This window comes from Heloderma suspectum, chromosome 4, assembly GCF_057233095.1.
Source record: "Heloderma suspectum isolate Gila_16-S chromosome 4, 16-S_ref, whole genome shotgun sequence".
In the NCBI taxonomy this organism is placed as follows: Eukaryota; Metazoa; Chordata; class Lepidosauria; order Squamata; family Helodermatidae; genus Heloderma; species Heloderma suspectum.
In genome coordinates this window covers 26656320-26676415 of record NC_139461.1, presented here as the reverse complement: position 1 = coordinate 26676415, position 20096 = coordinate 26656320, and the positions used below count along the sequence as shown (strand labels likewise).

The 20096-nt window shown below is 44.3% G+C and overlaps 1 protein-coding gene across 2 annotated transcripts in view; it reads right to left on the bottom strand.

The window, feature by feature from the left end:
• The window catches only part of ENPP2 (ectonucleotide pyrophosphatase/phosphodiesterase 2), a 119148-nt gene that overhangs the window by 81176 nt on the left and 17876 nt on the right, over positions 1-20096 (bottom strand). Inside the window, exons 1-2 of one of the 2 annotated variants that reach the window (XM_084848897.1) lie at positions 3588-3679; positions 3180-3285 (exon numbers count right to left, since the gene is read on the bottom strand). In XM_084848897.1, coding sequence (XP_084705023.1) covers positions 3180-3285; positions 3588-3620 — 139 coding nt within the window. In that variant the 5' untranslated portion in view covers positions 3621-3679. Of the gene's footprint in view, positions 1-3179; positions 3286-3587; positions 3680-20096 lie in introns of those variants that run through there. The other variant, XM_084848898.1, reaches the window with a different exon arrangement.

Here is a 20096-nt window from a genome sequence, read left to right as displayed (position 1 = left end):
TCACAATAAGAATATTGCTGAATACCGTAGTATCCTGTAACACAACAATGGGAAACCAAGGGCATAGCTATGTGTCTGTGGTTTTCCAAAAGTATGGATCAGCAGTTTCCTATCTGTAAGCATTCTGCAAAAATGCAGTTAAGACAAGACAAGGTCACAATGCATGGTATTACGAAGCAAGGATGCTATAATTTGAATCATAATAATGTGATGCCACAGTGAGCTACGTACTTTCAAGCAGAAGAAATTACTGTTTTGCTCCAGCATATGTAGGAGAAACAGAGATCCACATTCGCTCTGCTAATGAAAACCTTTCCGACACTTAAGAATATGCTTCAAGGTGATAACAATAAAAACCACTTATCTGTTGGCCATGAAATGCAGGTTTAGAGAACCCATATAAATGCCTATATCTATATGGGCATATTAGGGGGGAAACCATAACGGGCCAGCACACATTACGTTCTGCTACTTTTCCACTCATGAGGTTGACCTTATCCTAGTAATTGTACCACACAAACCAGGAGTTCCCAGATCTAATCTACAGCAGCTCGCACAACGTAAAGCTTCCAAGTATATATGTCTAGTCGTGCAAGTTGCCAGAGTCAAGATTCGTGTTTTGTCCACTCTTGACACTGAACAGAGTGGCCAAACAGTCAAAAGTACTGGTGTGTGTGTTTTTGATCTCCTAAAAGGTAGTTTGCTTTCAGACATCAGTGTGAAGAGTGTGCAGTCAACTCCCAACAGCAGCTGGGCTGCTTCAATAACTCTGGCCATATGTTTGGAATTTGGAAGTATTCTCTTCAGCACCTGCAAGGACAACACAAGCTATCTTCAGTGACAGATGGGGAAGTCATTTTCCATGTTAGCTTAGAAAGCAGCTGGACTGGACAGTAGAATTGGTTCAAAAGGGATGTTAATTACTTAAATGCACAAGCCAGCTAAGCAGAGGTGAAGAAGGCCTCTGCCACAGTCGTCCAGCTTGCCATTTCTAAGAGCCTCTTCCCCATCTGCAGCTTCCATTACTAATAATCAGAATCATGTGTGCTTATCAAAGCCTAATGCAGGCGCCTTTGATCAGAGCATTTGTTACCAGTTAAATGTAAGTTATCCAGCAGAACAGCACACCCTTCTTTTCACAGACCATCGTTCAGCTCTCCCATTTATGTCGCTGGAACACAAGGCTTTCTGATCTCACATTTTGTACATCCTGTTTCCATTACTTTGATACATTAGAAACAACTTTGGCAAGGAAAGCACACACACGTTCTGCTTGTGGTCACTACAATATAGCCAGCAACAATATGCAGTTTCACTGCTCAAATGTAAACAGGCTTTGTGTACTATTAAAAAAAAAAGACAACAACAAAGGGATGATACAGCATAGAGTTGGGCACATTTGTGATGTGTCCATCAGAACTGTCCACAAAGGAACATCAAGATCTAATGACATTCGAATTTATAAAGCCATTTTTATCATGTTGGTAATTAGTCAGTCAGAAGCTATCCTGAATGAGGCTCAGATTTGCTTATGCTTTTTAAAAACTCTTTAATGGTCCAATTAATTAACAGCCACCACTCTAAACAGCAGCAAATTCTTTGAAGCTGTAGGTTGCCAGAGAAGCTCAGTACTGTAGATGAAATCTTCATGTCTGATAGATTAAACCAGCCTGTCTCTCCAGATGTGATGGACTGCAACTCCCATTGTCCCCAGCTAGCATGGTCATTGCCCATGATGGGAGTTGCAGTCCCAACTCATCTGGAGAGCACCAGCATGGGAAAGGCTGGCCATACTGGCCGGGAATGAAAGGAAATGCAGTCCCAACACATCTGGAGGATACTAGCTTGGGGAAGATTGCCCAACCCATAGCCTCATTTTGAACAAATCACAGTACCAGTCAAGGGTACTAGGGAACACTACTTAAGTACATTAGAACTGCCGATCCAGAAGAACATAAACGTGCAGCTAGATTTCTGAGCAGGCCAAGTGGCCCGATGTCTCTGGGAAGCTTGCAAACTGGATATAAACTTCCATGGTCAAATGTATACACCTCTGAAGACCCAATGCTGGGGTCAAACAAGAAGGGAGGGCTGTGGAGTCCATACATCTGGCTAGCCACTGGCATCTGGTTTTCAATCTGACTACTGAAAACAGGATGACAAGCTAAACAGGCCCTTGCTCTGCCCAGCAAGGCTCTTTGTCCCTTAAGGCACTGGCCTTTCCTGCATTGTTTCCCCCAGAATGGGGTATTCAGAGGTATACTGCTTCCAAATATGGAAGCTCATTCGGTTATCATGGCTAATAACCATTGATAAACCGATCTTCCTTGATTCTTTTTTAAGCCCTTTAAGCTAGTGGTCACTGTACAGCCAGTGGAAGTGAATTTGATAGATGAATTAAATGTTGTGTGAACCAGTACTTCCCTTCCGCTATTTTTTTCACATTAATTTTCATTCTGACAAAATATAGAAGGTGGAGAAAAAGAGGTCCTAGCATGCCTTTCCTCCCCTCCCCCTTAAAATTAAAGGGATGCAACTTTAAAGAAAAATGCAAGTTACTGAACATCTGCTTCATGCAACTTCTAACATTGAACACCTGCTTTCTTTGCTCCCTCTCCTCCTCTCCCCACTTTCTGTTGTTCTGCCAGTTGTTGGCCGTCTACTGTTCAGAAGCCAGCATGACTATCTAGCAGATAATAAGAAATCTCTTTCCATCAGTAAACACAAACTAATCCAATCAGACAGGAATTGTGCATATTATATCTATGAGAAGGGACTACGTGTGTTTAAAAATTAGCCCTATTAACTTTTCTTATATTCTACTATAGTCAGCATAAACTGAATAAAATTTATTTGAAGTGACAGAAGAGATTGTTGAATGTAAATGCACACATACCAAAAACAAAAACAAACCCTAATTCACCTCAGACCCTGAACATAAATTGAATATGTCTGTCCCAATCTCTCTCACACAGAGAGAAGTAAATAGGTTACCTATAAGTGAGCCCTGAAGGTCAACAAACTCAAGCTTTTTCACATAACCTTTGATATATTCCGGAACAGAAAAGAACAGTAAAACTACATTTTTTGAGCCGTTTGTACCTCCTCCCCCCACACACACACGCGCGCGCGCGCGCGTCAAGGTGCTACAAAATGGACAATTTAAGTAATTATTGTACCTGACAATGGAATCTCTTCCCCTCCTTCGCCAGATCTTCTGAAACGATTCGCTGTAAATCCAATGCAGACGTTTACACCAACAGCAAAAGTGAACAAGGATATCACCTGAGAATAAGAGGAGAGACAAGAGCGCAGAAGTTAACAAATTAAGCAAGCCAGGAGCTCCTTTTTAAGGACACCCAATATTCATGATTAAAATAGAATAAACCAGCTGTTCCGTGTTGCCTTTTAGCCACAGTTCCCATTACTGCAACCGTCAATGACAAGAGATGCAACTTGAGAAGGCAATTTATGAATAAAACGGCTCCATTTCCACACTCAAAAACCCATTTCTTTTCGGGCAAGATTTCCACCTCCCTCCTCAAGAGACATCGGTTCGCTCCTCCTTAAAGAAAACCCGCTCCTACCTGATGTAACTGGAAACGGTTTTTCTTAGCCATACTAAGGAGAATGCTTGAAAAAGCCTCCAGAGTGGCTTCTCTTTTTCTTTAAACTGAGCACAAGACTCTGTTTGCTCAGTCTATTAGCTACAACTAATCCCACCTGGTGAGGTTGACAGGCTCAATGTGATTTGTCCAGGGGGAGATTTCATCATGTTCCACTCACAAATCGCAGCTCTCCAGTACAAGAAGCTGCGGGATTCATCCTTCCCGATTCCCCTCCCCCCAAAACACACACACACACACACACACTCACACTCACTCTTATGTGGTTTCTTCTGGCAACACATACATTTCTTATATTTCTGTGGCCAATAAGTCCATATTCATTTCATTATTCTCACTAATGTAATACGATTTGAGAGAGAGAAAACCAAAGTGCGCGCGCGTTTCCATCATCCCAGTAAAAACAGCAGAGGGAAAAATGCCTTGTAGGCTACAGCTTTTGGCACTGAAAAAAAAAAAAGAGAGAGATTGTGTAATGGGTTGGATCCAGACTTAGTCATTCCTAGAGCAGACCATGGAAATCAATAGGACTGGAGTTATTCAGGACTAACTCATGAATTTTGCCCTGATTGAAAACTTTAGAAGTTTGCCAGTTTCTAGGCAGGTTGGGTTGGATCCCCATTGAAATCAATTAGTAGACCCATTGAAGCCAATGGGACTTGAGTTAGTTGTGACAAACCTACACCCTGTTGAATTTAAGACCCATTGATGTCAATGTTCACGTCCCATTGATTTCAATGGGTAACACTAGGTATGACTAAATAGGGATTGACAGTACAATTCTATGCATGTTTACTCTGAAGATAGTTCCAATGCATTCAATAGGAAAGTGTGCACTTGACTGCAGTCTCATGGACTTTTCATTCCACATTATTCTCTCTCATTCCCCCCAACCTTGAACAGATGACAACCGGGTGTTACAAGCATTTCCCGAATTCTCATATCAAAGCTCACTGTGTAAGCCTCACACCCTCCACTACATCATATAATGGCTTTTTTCCACATGTTTGGATACTGTTATTTGTTTATTCTGCTCTGCAGTATCCTAAGATCCACTAATTTAAAAACTGAGAGGGTGCTCATTCTTTTTGTTAAAGAAAAGGAACACACAACTTTTCTTACAATGAGATATCGACAGTTACAAATATACCTTGGTAGCTGCAGCACATGAAAGGGCAAAGATGTGACCTTACTTTTAATATGCAGCATGCAGCTACACCTTTTTTCCTACTCACAAGTAAGCATGGGAGATGCTATCCACATTGGGACCCTAGCATGGAGGCAGGAAGCCTTTCCCCTTTTCCCTCTGCTGTGGTTCTTATCTAAATCAAGTCCCCCCAAACCTGCAATTTCCTTAGGAAACAAGCCCCCATTTGCTGACTTTTGAGTAAGGAAAAAGGATGTCACTGCATGCTATGTATTACAGATATTGGGTTAACCCACTGAAATCGGTGGGACTTGTGTCAGTCATGATGACTTAAGGCCCATTGAGCTCAATGGATCTGCTCTAATCATGAGAAAGGGTAGATCCAAACCCAATTTGGCTGTTACTGTTCCTGCCAAAGGCACCTCATCTCTACAAGCACCATCTCTGAGTGGAGAATAAGTGCTGGAGACCTGAGGATGGGTCCTGAGCCCTGAAGAATGACAACTTGAACAAACTCCACTAACACAATATTTGGCATGGCTAGCAGCTACCAGCATGGACTGGAATCACAATGTCACACGCAACCAACCAAATGAACTTCTGAAGTCCTGATGGCTCTGTGTTACTAGTCCTGATGGCTCTATACTACCTCCAGTATCAGAGGCAGTATGCCTATGTACACCAGTTGCTGGAGAACATGGGCAGGAGGGTGCTGTTGCACTCATGTCCTGCCTGTGGGTTTCCTCACAGGCAGCTGGTTGGCCACTGTGTGAACAGAATGCTGGACTAGATGGACCCTTGGTCTGATCCAGCAGGGCTCTTCTTAAGCAAAAATCCCAGTCTTAAAAGGCATCACTGTTACTGTCTTTGATAAGCAATCCTATTTACAAAGTACATTATCATAGTGAGCTATGGTTCAAACTGACAGTTAAAGTTTATTTGGTCAGGCAAATTATTTACCAAGGTAGTGACTAGCAGCTTCTTTTCTTCAGTCTGATGAAAACAGCTTTCACTAAACTGTTTACCAACAACCACACTTAAAGGGACAGACTAGTGATTGTCTAAAACCTATTTTTAAAAAAAAAACTCAAAAAAAAAACAACCCTTCACCACTTTTCTAGATTCTTTAATAATGATCTCACATAAGGCTCGTGCTACAGATTCCAGCGCAATTTGTTTGTGTGTTTTTAATTAAGTCAACTGCAGCTTCTGCAGCGCATACGTAATAAGGCACCAAGTCTGGATGACTGAAGTCAAAGAGAGCTTTGATAATGGATTGCAATAGGCCCAGAATCAAGATCACCCCATGCAGCCTCATGAACCAGCTGCTCTTGCCTGGTAGCCCCATGTCATTTCATCGAGTCACAGAGCTGGAAGGGATCTTATTGGCAATCTACTCCAACCCTGCCCCCCCACGCAGGACACAACCACAGCATCCCCAACACCATAAACTCACAATTTCCTCACATCTTGAACATACCAACGGGCTGTACCATGCATGTGATTTTTTTTAGAGCAGCACTAAGCAGAATCCACTTTTTTCCAAATAGCATTAATAGAAGCTGGCTTTGTTGAACAGTTACGTATAAGTTTTTTTAGCAGCTGATATATATCTTATGCGCGTGCACACACACACACACACACACGCACGAGTCCCCATTCTGCAGCTGTATCTTTCCCTTGCGGTTTACGTGGCAAAGCAATTACAATTCAGCAGAAGCCTAGATTTCTCATTGAAATTATACGTTAGATTCTACAAAGAGATGCCCAGTTTATTCTCAACCAGAGTCATGTTTGCTTACACTGGACTGCATGGCCTAAAACACATATTGTTAAGCAGTATGAGGTTTCGCAGAACTGCAGCACAGCAAGGCATAAACCGTTTTCACACATCACAGGAGAGCCTTTATACCTCTTTTCCCACTGTGCATGTCATGTGTTTACATTTACTATGGGACAGAAAAGAAGAGAGCCATATTAAGAGTCAGTTGTGACTGTGAGCTCTAGCCAATTTAGGTTCAGGAGATGCAAAAAGCACTGTCGTGTCATGTGTGGCTATAGCCTTCCAGCTGAATGCCAAAACTCTTCTTAAGAGAATTGCACTGGACACTGGCCAAGGCATGGGGGACTGAGGAGAGGGAGAGTTTCAGAGGCGGCTAGGGTGCCCAGTTGTGAATCACCAGAAAAGAGGACATGCATCACAAAAAAAGAATACAAAAAGAGGACACCAATTTGCATATGCATATGTTAATCTATATGTATAGGTGCAAATTTAGAAAGAATAACTATAATTTAAATAGCAATTCAATGCATCTCATCATAAGGGGGAAGACCAGGTGACCTGTATGCCTTGCTCGTTCTGCTGTCCAGGTGCTGTTGATGGGCAACTTCAAGGCCCAGTTCTCCCTTCTGATGGTTGTCTTTAAAACAGATCTGGATTGGACAGCCCTTTAAACAGAGGACACCTTCAAAACAGAGGAGTCCTCTGGCAGCCCTTCCAATAGAGAACTGCCCTCTGTAAAAGAGGACTCATGGCCACCCTAGCACCAATTTGATATCTGGAGATAGATGTACAAATCAAGAACTCGGGCTTGCCTCTCCCCAGGCAAGGCAGAATCATAAGCCATGAGTTGTTTGGTCTTGCCTTGCAACAGAAGTAATGGGGCAATCTTTGTAATTCTGGCTTACTGTGATGTGTAGATGCAACCAATGTCTTTTGATTGGTAGTACTAGGAACCCTCCATCTGGATGCACCCTGATTTAAAAGGGCCTGAAAGTGCAATGCATATTCTCCAAAAATGTTTGCAAATTCTCGAACATGCACTCACGTTCAAAAACTGCACAAATTTCAGAGAAAAAAACAAATCTAAATTGCACAATTTTTAAAATGCGCAATTTTGCATTTTAGTCTATGGAGGAAAGTTTTGCAACTTTGAAAAATACTAAAGCTTGCACAATTTTCCTGTTTGATTGTGTTTTGGGCAATTTTCCCATCCACACAAATTGAATAGCAATCGCAAGCACACATGGAAATCTAAGAAAAGACTAGCATCACATTGATGCTAAGAAAATCTAGGTAAATGTGAACATTGCTTGTTTGCCCATCCCTATTTTACAGTTTAAATTGTATATACCCAGTTCCTTCTACTTTTCCTCATAGGACTTGTCTGTATCCCTGACCGCCTTCATTGCCATCCTATTTGTTTATTTACAGTATTTGTATACTGCTCCACATCCAAAGACCTCTTCTGAACCCATTCCTATTTGGATACACCCTTCTTATAGTGGATGTCACTCTCTCTTTCCAAATGAATGGTGCTTTAAAGCAGAGGTATACAGAACATAGCTCTCCAGATGTTTTGGACTTCAATTCCCAAACGCCCCTTCCAGCATGGCCAATGGTCAGGAATGCTGGGGGTTGAAGTCCAAAATATCTGGGGATCTACTTTCTGCCCACCCCTGCTTTAAAGCATTGAACTTGACCTCAAACGCCTCCTTCATATTTTGTACTTGGAGCCAAGAATTAAAAGCAATTACAGGCCAGTAATTAAGTGACCCTAGAAGCCTCTCTTTCCCAGGTTCCTCCCTGCTGAGTTCCCGGAGACCTGACAACCTAATTAATTTTTTTAAGATGGAGCCACACTGGAGTTGCTAGTGAATATATTGTATTTCTGCAAACCCATAGGGAATCCAAGCTGAGCCTACTTTGAAATCCCAATCCATCTACATGGAAGAAGGAAGCGAACAAGAAGATAGTGCAGCCTGCATGGGATCCCCCAGGGCCACAGGTTTCCACTGTGCTCCATCATCCCTATTGTGATGTGTGAGTGGGGTGGGGTCAACTTCTAACTTCTGACAGTGTTGGAAATGCCACATCACAAAAGACCTGCACACAGCAGACATGCCCCCAATACTTCATATTTACGATTTGGAGCTACAGAAAAACCAAGAGCCAATTATGTTCTTTGACTAGATTTTGGGCCTGCAGGGGACACCTTTGGCCTGGTTTTCAGAGCCAGGACCGGTAAACACATGTAGCTTTTAGTTGCTATTGGCCGAGGTTATTATAGGTGAGCACACTGAAACAGTGAACTTATTTAACAGTACTGGCTTTGACTTCTTCTGAATCTGAAAAGTGGAATGGGAGAAACAGCAACTAGAGCTAAACCAAAGGTGCAATCACTGGGAGTTCTGGGCTAAAGTTCTTTTCACCTATTATGGTGCTCCTTGTAAGCATCTGTCTCCAAACACATTCAAAAGGTACAATCAATTTCTCCCCACAACCCCGACCACACGATGTAGGCTGTGAGCACTTCAGTAACAAAATTAAATGCAGGAAGGGCTATTTATTATTCTTACATTTATATCCTGCCTTTTTCCCATCTTGCAAGGAACCCAAGGCAGCTTACATGGTCCATCTTCTCTCCATTTTATCCTAACAACCCTGTGAGGTAGGTTAGGCTGAGAGTCAGTGACCGGCCCAATATAACCCAGTCAGCTTCATGGCTAAGCGGGGACTAGAACCTGGATCCTCCAAGTCCCAGTCCGGCACTCTAACCACTAGACCACACCAGCTCTCTTATGTCTGTCTAAACTAGGGCTGTCAGAGAATTCCGCCACAGATCTCGGTGAGGCCAAATGCGAGTGCATTCGGCCCCCCGAACTCCGTGGCAGAACAGCCTGCCACCCCCCCGCCCCCCCACGGATCCCCCCCGGGATGAGACTTACCAGGGCCGGATCTTCCGGGTGGCAGCAGCTCCGGCGGCGGCAGCTGGTCTTCCAACTGGCTGCCGCCGCCATTTCCAGTCTTGTTAAAAAAAAAAAAAAAAAAAGACGTGATAGGCTATGTAAAGATTTACGTAACCTATCATGGCTAGGTTTTAAAAAAAAACAACGACATGATAGGCTACGTAAATCTTTACGTAACCTATCATGGCTGGGTGGGTTTAAAAAAAAAAACCGCGTACGCAAATGGCGGCGGCTATGGCCGCCGGCATTTGCATTCCTTATTTTTCACCATCTGAATCTACGTAAATATTTACGTAGACTATGATGGCGAAAATAAAGGGGAATGCAAATAGCGTAGCGAGCACTATTTGTGTCCCTTTTTGATTCGCCGTTTTAGCCTACATAAATATTTACGTAGGCTAAAACGGTGAATCAAAAAGGGACGCAAATAGCGCCCGCTACACTATTTGCGTTCCCCTTTATTTTCGCCGTCATAGTTCGCCTGCAAAAATAAGGAACGCAAATGGCGGCGGCCGTAGCCGCCATTTGCATACACAGTTTTGTTTTTTCCAGAGCCCTCTGCGGCCGGAAATCCGGCTGCGGATGGCTCTGGCCTGGCTGGGCCTGGCCGGCTGCCCCGCAGAGCTGCCGCGGAGCACAGCCGGCCGTGGAGGATTCCAGGGGGGAGGAACGGATCACCTCCCCCGCCATCGAGGATTCCGGGGGGAGGGACGGAACGCCTCCCCCCCGTCAACATAATCCGCGAAAGGTAAGTGACTTTCGTACATCCCTAGTCTAAACATGCACAGAATAGGGCTCTTGCTCTCATAAAGGTGCTGAATAGCATTAAATGAACTTTGATATTCCCCAATGATGTTCTGGCAAAAGACATCCAGCAATACAGAAGGAATTCATTAAACACAAGTCCAACTAGTGCTAATCGCTCTGTAAGCAGAATTTGACTGCGGAGGATTATATTACTAATGAACTGGCCTTTCAACTGGAAGAAAAGAATGGTTTCCCTCACCAAAGCATTCATCCAAATCCCCTCAAACACTATACTCTCATTCGTTGTCATTTTGCATAGATGAATTCGCCAATACTATTTAAAACAGAATTTCTTCTTTCACCAATAGTCAGCAAGAATGTACATTTTTAGATTATATATTTAGCTCATTTCCTATCATCTATCCTACAATTGACGATATTGAAAGTACTTGGATTAGCGGGTGGTTTAAAAATGCGGCAAACGAATCTGCTTTGCTGCATATCCTCTAGTAGGAGGATCAACTATTAACCCTCTTTTATGGCACAATGGCAGCAAAGCTACTTATAGGTCTTAATGTACCCCCCCATCTTTTTTTGCAGGAACTGCTACCCCCAAATCGCCTGCCTTGCTGCCAAATTCAGCAGTGGCAAAACGCAGCAATGGCAAGAAGAAAAGGTGGATCTCCCCTTTTTAATAAAGACCTGTGGGGAGTGCACACCTTGTTTTAATGGAAAACAAGGTTTTGGGGAGCATGGTGCACCTTGGCTTTTTTCTTGCCACCAAAATGGTGCCAAAATTCAGCAATGGCAATTTTGGTGTCAGTGGGATGTGAGGCCCTTGGTGGGTTCTGGGGTGGGGGGGGTGGCGGTGGAAATTGGCTCCAGACCCTCCAGAGTTGTCCAACCCTGCTTTAAGAGTTAGGAGGAAGCAGCAAAGACATGGATACTTAACTTAAAATTAAGGAATAGGGTGTCTCAGACCACATGTTTAGTCCAGGAGTATGCCTTCACTACTACAACTGAGTTCCACTGTCACTTCATACAAAATCCATCTTAAGTTTCCCATGAGCTTTACTCATTTCAGCAGCCTAGCTTGGTTGGGTAAGGAAGCCTTTTTATTTTATTGCAGTGATTTTTAAAACAATTGCAAGTCAAAAACCCTTGTCAATCTCCTGATAGATCTCTGGGTGATCCAGATCTATCTTCTCTCCCCTCCTTACACTGGGCTGTGCAGGAAAGCACTGGTGGAATAGGGATGGGGGAGAATTCCGCCACGGACCCCAATGAGGCCGGATTCCAAGGGGCCCATGGCAGAACGGAACACTCACCTCCATGCCCCTCCAGAATCCATGCAGGTCGACTCCCTCTGTGTGTTGATCCCGCGGAGCCGGCCACAAATATTTGCATAGCCTATCATGGGGAAAAACAGGGACACATATGGCGTAGTGGACGCCATTTGCAGCCATAAAGCTGGTAGATTAGCCTAAATGCAGCCATTTAGTCTACTACGCCATTTGCATCCACAGACTCACTTACCCTACCCCAGCGATATGGCACAGCAATGGTGGCCGGCCGTCGCGCCAGCGGAGCGGAGCGGAGCCGGCGGCCGGCTCCACAGGATTGCCACAGAGCAGAGCCGGCCCACACAGATTCCGGGGGGAGGGACGGATCCCCCCCGCGGAACCCCTGTGGACTCAAGGTAAGGGGGTTTCGCACATCCCTATGGTGGAATCAAACAGTCATCGTTCATGTAGGACCAGCCTAGGGCATTTGCTGCCTAAGCCAAAAGACAAGATGGTGGCCATCCACCCCCATTCTATGTAAAGGAGGTGGTGGGTGCTAGCCCAGAAGTTGGATAGACTGGCACTTACCTCCCCACACCTAGCCACTATTTTGCACCTGACTCTGACTGAGGGAGCCTGAAGTCCTAGTGAAGAGAAGACTGAGAAGGAACATGATACCACATTAAAGTAACAACCATAAACATTAAAAAATATATTAAAAATAAGACAGCAGTAGCGGACATGCCAACCACATTTTCCAAGGCGTTTAGCTGGTCATCTGAAGTACATCAATGCTGGCACCTCATGAACCTGCCTGGGGAAGATGCTCCCTGAACAGGGCACCACCACTGAGAAGCCCCTCTCCCCAATCACCACCTGCATACCCTCTGACAAAAGCACAAGGCCAGCCCTACCATCACTCAGAGTGAGGCAGCAGCCACTACGGGCAGTAGATGCTCAGGGGCAGGAAGCAGTGGTGAAGCATTAGAGGCGGAGCTGTGTGTGCTACATGGCCTGGCCTGCACCGCCTAAGCTAGCCCGCTGCCTTCAAGTGTGGTGGAAGATGCTGCCCTGTTGCCAGTACTGAAAGTAAGATTCAACTGCCAGCCCAGTCAACATCTGTACATGGGATGGAGGGTGGGCACCGTCTTGTTTTTTTGCCTCAGGCAGCAAAATGTTTCAGACTGGTCTTGAAGGACACCTGGAGGAGGGTCTCTGAAACAAATCTTAAAGATCAGATAGGTTCAGGTAGACCTTCAAATACATTGACACTCAGCTGCGCATTTAGATGCATATCAGGTTTATACAGACGGCTCCTATTCCAGTAACTGATAAGCAAATGGAAGCTTGATTGCACACTCAGATCTCCTTAGAGATCAATCAGGGCATAACGATTTCGGGAAGCAAATGTGTCAAGAGAAGCAAGAACCAGGGCCCCATCTACACAGAAACGCTTTATGATGCGATTCCATTTAAAGCCAGATTTTCCTGAATGCGAATTTGCTCCAACCGTGGCACATGGTGTATACATTAGGCAAACCCCCCACTTTCATCTGGCAAACAGCACCTGAAACTACATTAGTTCAGGGTTAGGTGGGGGGAGTCCTGTGAGTAGAATGGAACATCATCAATTGTGTAGGTGCAGTGAAGTGGATAAGCGGACAGTAAAAAATTATCCCCAAAACAATTTCCCGTTCACTTTCTCTCTCCGAGTAGATGCAAAAACAGAAGGCAAAGCGACCTCACCCACCCCTATATGCAGGTACACTCCTCCAGATAAGCGGAGATTAAAGGGCAATGCATCATGTATGTGTGTGCTAGGTTGGATTTGCTGGGTTTTAAAACAAGAGCAGGTAAGCTCTCAACAATACAATTGAACATACCGTGCAGGCAGTAAACGTAGCCAAAAGCATCCGATTTGAGCTGCATTTCTTTCTTTCCAACATCCTCTCTCTTCTCCTACAGCCACCCCCTGCCCCCAGCCGTTTCACTCCAAAATTAAAGGAAAAGTGCATCTCCCCCCCCCACTCCAATGTAGCGCATGCTGAAAGATCACGGCAATGCAACTCCGCTGCCACTTCGCTGCTGGATCTCCTAAGGGAAGTGCAGGCACTGACCGTCCCTTCGGTAGCTCTGTATCCTCCTAGGAAGTAACCATGCTTGGCAGTGCTATGTAGCTCTCCCCGGTCTACATCAGAGTGTTGATGGGAGGTGCCTCGTGATAGGGGGAGTAAGTGCAATTGAAGTCAATGTGATTTACTTCCGAGCAGATGTGTCTTCTAGAGGCTATCCACACTGATTTTTTTTAAGTCATCGAAAAAACAATTTCCAATTTCAATTCCAACCTCTCTATCTGTGTAGATGAAAACATGTTTTTATCCCCCCCACCCCCCGCTCCTTCACTCTTCTGCCTTACCCCTTTGGAACTTTGCATAATGACAGCTGCAGTTTCGGTGAGCTGTAATGTTTAAATAGAAATCTTCGATCTCCTGACATGGGGGTGGGGGGACCACCTTAGGTCAAGTCAAAGGAAGGAACTCTCGGGAAATGATAAACAGCAAACACAAGCTGCAAAGTGGTGGATATACACATGCTACAGCTGTTGCTTGCTGAACTTTGCTGAAGGTGCAGCTGCCATTATGCGAAGCTGCAAATGGGTAAAGCAGAGAAGTGGAGGACTGGAGGGAGGGAGTTAAAAAAAGGACAGCCCACCTACAGTGATGAAACATCAGGGCACAGGCACACCCCTAGTCACGCCCACTAAGGTGCATTTACTTCAGGGATACAGGGCACAGTCAAACACAACCACGCAGAAGCCATGTTAAAGGGAAAATGTCTTTCTGAAAATGCTGCTTTTAAGGCAGGAAAAACAGCCCTTGCTGCGGAGAGGGGTATATGTCATGTGCCACGATCATTTGCAAGGTGCAGAAGCTCCAGAGTAAATCCTCCATGTAGATGAGGCCCAGGTCTGTGTAGCTTCAGGCAGCTATTTCAATGCTGCATGCCATTGTTTTTATTGTATTCTTACAGTTTTTATTGTGCTTTTATCATTTTTAATATCATACCTGTTTTATGCTGCCTTTGGAGGGCTTCTGCCCTGAAAGGTGACCAAGAAATATTTTAAATAAATAAATAAAACTAGCAGTGTGCCATGAGGAACACCTTAAATATATAAAGGCATCTATGACCCAGACCATGTATCAACAGGAGGTGGCTGCCTGCTGCAGCTCTGTGAGATTTGAGCCTCTCCTGAGGAACAGACTCTGCACTGGATATGACAGAAACATTTCAGATGCTTCCAGAGGCAAGAGAAGTGTAGGAGTTATTCACCAATCAGGAAGCATGCCCAGATCAGCTCAGAAACACAGGAAGTCGTCTCCTCCATGGCTGGAATCACCAGGACAACAGGTAACAGGGACAGGGGCTTCTTAGCAGTGACCCCACATCTTTAGAATTTCTTATCCAGGAGGTGTGCATGGACCTCTCATTGGTAGCTTTTAAGCTAATTTTTAAGCCCATCTTTAAAACTTTTTTTTATTCTACTCAGCTTTTTATTGATAGTTATGCTGTGGGCTTCATGTTGTAGCTATTGCTGTTTCAGTTGCCAATCTACTGGTTTTGTTTCAATGTGTTATGGTTCAATATACTGTATTTATTAATTTGCCTTAAGCTGCTTAAAAGGCACAATATAAGTTCACCAAATAAATACAAATCTCTCACTTTCACTCCCACACACACAGTGCCTGCCCTACCATGAGGCAAGATGGAACAGAGTGCTTCAGGGAGAAGAATTTAGAGAGGTAGATGAAGGCAAGAGTTGATATCTGAATGGTGTAACAAGACTTTCAAGTGTTGATCCCAACGTCGGAGAGGAGCTGTCACGCTTCCCGATCCCCCCAGCGCAGATGCTCAGGCAATCTGACACAGGACACCCAAATCAGTGAGACTTCTTTATTGCAGGGAATCCCACGGCAAACGCTTAATAGTTACACTCTTCAGAAATCATATAGCTGATGGTCAGTAGCTATAAGCTCTATGTAATTCCAGAACAGTCTAAAGCTAAACAATACTACCGTGACTGAGGTCCTCATCAACGTGGTTTCCCCATTGTCATTCTCCACGGTTCTGAACACAAGGGAAGGGACTCTGGATTCCTGGGTACCTAACCCAGGCAATCTTTACACGGGGTTCCAACCCCGGATATGGAAAGGGAATGATTCCTGGAATAAACCCATCAGGCAATCAAGGGATAACTTCTTGAAAAGGCCAAAACAAAACCACACCCATAGAGAGTTAGACCAACTTGAAATCTTTTGTTGCTAACTCCAAGGCTGCATGGTCAAGGCCCATCAAGATCAAGGGGAGGGCATACCCACACACGCAAGGAGTTCTGAGCCACTACTTTCGCACTGGCAACTTCACACTGCATGAGTTCTGGCAGAGGGAAATCCAGAAGTCGTAGATCAAATCCAGCCTGCCAGTATGCTAAGCTGATGACAAACAGACACACACAATCCACAGCAATGAGAGTTCAAGTGTATGAAAAGCCTCACAGAATTTTTCATGGCAAGTCCTTAACAATCCAAAGTTCCACTCCATGTAGAGTGCACCTCCAAAAGCCCAGACGATGATGGATCCAAACAGAGAAGGCTTTGGGCAATGAAGACAAGATGTTCCTAGCAAAGGCTCTTTGCATCAGCTTAAAATGGAAGGCATGTCTGTAAGACACCCCCTCCAGATCCTTTGACAGACAAGGCCTTTTAGACAGGGGCCTTGCTGAAAGGCTAAACAGGATGTCACTGCTCAGCCCTCCAGCAGTGATGCTTCAACCTGTGTGACCTTTCTGCAAACCCCACCCCACCTCTGTCAGGTTCTCACGGACAGCTTCCAGCCTCCCTGCCTGCCAAGGCCAAACCAGCAGGTGGACAGGGAGTTGGGTGACTCCCCCTTGACCTGCTCTGAGAACTCTAACAGAGATAAGCTGACACAGACTGACATTCTAGAAACTGAATAGGCCCAAGCCCTTCTAGGCTACTTCTAATCAAATCTTAGCTATAACCTACAAGGCCCTGACAGGGGTGCCACTTGGTGCTCTGTTTCAGTCAATGAAGTATCTTGAGCTGCCACTGTCCTAGAAGTTATATCCTTCTTGGCTGCACAAGTGAAGTGTGCCTCATCAGAAATTTGAGAAATCCACGCTAAGGCTACAGCCCAGAACCACTGCATGGGGTAATCCAAAGCACATGAAACCAACAAAAAGGTGCACAATTTGAAGAGTTTCCACTCTTACACAGCAAATTAAGTCCCCTTGTCATCTAAGCAATCTTGTTTAGGATTACGTCTTTAGACTCGTAAGGAGGAAAATACTTCCTAAGTGTAAAACGTGGTGAACAATGACAACAGGCCGCATAACAAGGATACAAACCCAGGGCCCAGATGCCAGCTCTATCCCCATATCTGGAAACACTCAAAATGTCACCCACAATGGTACGAGCTCATTCACTTGCTCATCTTCCAATGTGATAAAGGCCATCTTCTGTCTGCAATGCCCTTCTGCCTTCTACATAGGAAAAGCAAGCAAGCCTCTACAGAAACAAATAAATGGACACAAAGCAGACATCAGAAATGGCAATATTCAAAAACCAATGGCAGAACACTTCAGCCTCCTAGGACACTCTGTCCCTGCCCTAAAAGTTGTCCTTGTGAAGAAAAGAAACTTCAAAAGGAAATCAGAACAAGAGCCTGTAGAGTCAGAATTCATCAACAGGTCTATCGCCAGAGGCTTCGGGATAAAGGACTTCTATCACACTACATATGTTATTTGGCTTACCTAGTGCCAAGGTGTTTGTGTTATCAGCAACAGCTGCACTGTGAATGACCACTGTTAATAATGCAATTGTCATTTTTTGCATTTAATTTCCATCTGACCTCAGTGTATACAATTCTCTGTGCCCTCGCCCCCTCCATGTGAACTTTCTATACACTGAGACTCTCCAAATTTCTCTATACACATGCTGAAGTGGGCTATAATCCACAAAAGCTTCTGCCAGAATAGATGTGTTGGTCTTTAAGGTGCCACGAGACTCTTCGTTGTTTTTGCTGCAACAGACAAACCCAGCTAGCCTTTGGAAATTTTAACAACAGGGTTGGCTTTTGGTCAGAGTTATCTAGTGCCTAGTGAATGGCGGGGGCGGGGCACAGCCCCTACCCCAGCATGAAGGATACACCAGAGCATCTCCACAAACTGAATAAATAAATCACTTGCATCAGGCTCGGATTTATTGCTTTATTTTGCTTTTATTTTATTTTACATTGGCTTAGCCTCCAGAAACATGCACAGTGCACCCTTGGGAGCCCCTGACTGTAACATTTCTGGCTACGGGCCCAAGCAATCCTCTCATGTTGAACTTGCTGACTTTGGATTCCCCTTACAGCCCTGTTGCTGCTGTTGCATAACTGCGAACATAAAACTCCCATTTCCCCTGTAATTTCTGCAACATTTGATGAAAGGTTACATACGGCGCTAGCATGCCCAACTTCAGAAGCGAAGCTTACAAGTGGGTCACTACTGGGAAATTCATTCCTCAAAGCCCCACAGCCACCAGCAACCTCAGTCAAAGCAGGAGCAAAATCTGTAATTTTGACCCACTTCAACCACAGTGAGAAACCCCAAAGAAAGAGCAACAGAGCTAAAGATTTGGCTGTTATTTTTTAATAGTTACATAAAGGAGGTTTGCAGGGAATTTGTATTGGTCTTGGTGAGACAGGTAAAACATTCCCTCTCCATCTGACTAGCTTGTTTCTCTTCTCTGAACAGGTGTGTCTGTGACTCACCTGAGCAAGAGAGAAAACAGCGGCTCTATGGACAGACCCCACTCAGCAGCAGATTTATAAATCCCAGCTGAGTATTCTGGGCTTCAAGACTTAATTTATGGGTTGTGGTCCCTGAAGCACCTCTCAAGCAAAACAACACAAAGTGGTACCACAAACTATATATTTATTGAATGAATAACACTCCTATGTAATACAGTAAATTCTTGTCAACATTACAAGTTATATTTGTACTCTGTGACATTAGAACTCACTTGGCATTATTATTATTGTTATTAATGTTTATATACCCCTTTTGCTAAAAAGCCAATATATACAAATGTACAAAAGGTATATTGTATAAAACTAAGGGTAGTATTAAATTCTTGATGTCAGGCAGTATCGATTCAGGTTGCTTACAATACCACACTTCAATCATCTGATGTTTTAATGGGTATGTGGATAGTGTCATTATATAGTTTAGTCACCAGGTGGCACTGGACTTAGTTGTATCTGGGCAGACTCAGGAGTTTCCTGCTACTGTTCTATTCTTGTTCAAAAGTGATAATGAATTCCTTGTCTGATGTGTCCTCCAAGCCATCCACAACAATTGGTGTATTCAAAAGTCTGTTACCAAAGACTGACCACAACCCTCTAACAAACTCTCTCTCCCCTGCCTTACCATATAGAGAGAAACTAATACTTTACCCAGATTAAATGGTATATCTCTAGTGCCAGAATAGGGACAGTCTGTTCTTTCTAGATACAAATAGAGCATCAGGATTCAGGAAAATACCTCACTCAAATACATATGGAACCTGGATGAGACATTAACTCCTCCCCACAGAAAGGTGGTGGCATGAAAAACACCAGATTCCAAGAACTTATCCACAAATGTATATTGGTTTTATACCAGTTGTATTGTCATGTGCCTCCCCACATCCCCACTCCAGCTCAAGAACTGGAGGAACTGTAGCCTGAAAAGTGTGCTGAAAATTCTCCATTTCTTCAGTAGAAATTCCTAACCCAGCTTTCCTCAACCTAGTGCCCTTCCAGGTGTGTTGACTACAACTCCCATTATCCCCAGCCAGCTAGCCACTCCCCTCCTACCCACCATACTATAGCTTCCATAGGAGAGGGTTTAGGTCAGCCTTCCACAGCCTAGAGCTCTTCAGATGTGTTGGATTACAACTCCCAAGATTCCTGACCATTGCCCATGCTGGCTGAGGCCGATGGGAGTTGAAGTCAAAAACATCTGGAAGACATCAGGCTGGGGAAGGCTGCTTTAGGTCGTGTTAATACACAGTTAACCGACTGAGATCTTCCTCCAGTAAGTACATCTAAAGAGGCACAGGTTTCCAAAGCAGGAATGTATATCAACTTCCACCTCTCTCTATATGCAGAGTTCATATTTGTACACCTGGTAAGAAAGGAAAAAAGAAATCCTACAAACCATGAGAGAAAGGAGGCTGCCTCATGTAAATTCAAGCAGGGGTCTTATATAAAGAGTAAACCAGGAAGATAAGAGAGATGAGAACACAAGTGCAAAGGCTGTAATTGATATCCTGATGCACAGAGTTCCTATTGCCGCTTATGGCAAATGGCGTTGCATATGCACAAAAGGTCTTTTTGGAGCTGCACTGCAGAGCCTATATTCACGGGTACACCTGATGGACATAAAAAGCTATGAACTGCAAAAGTACACATATGTGGAATAATAACACACACACATGC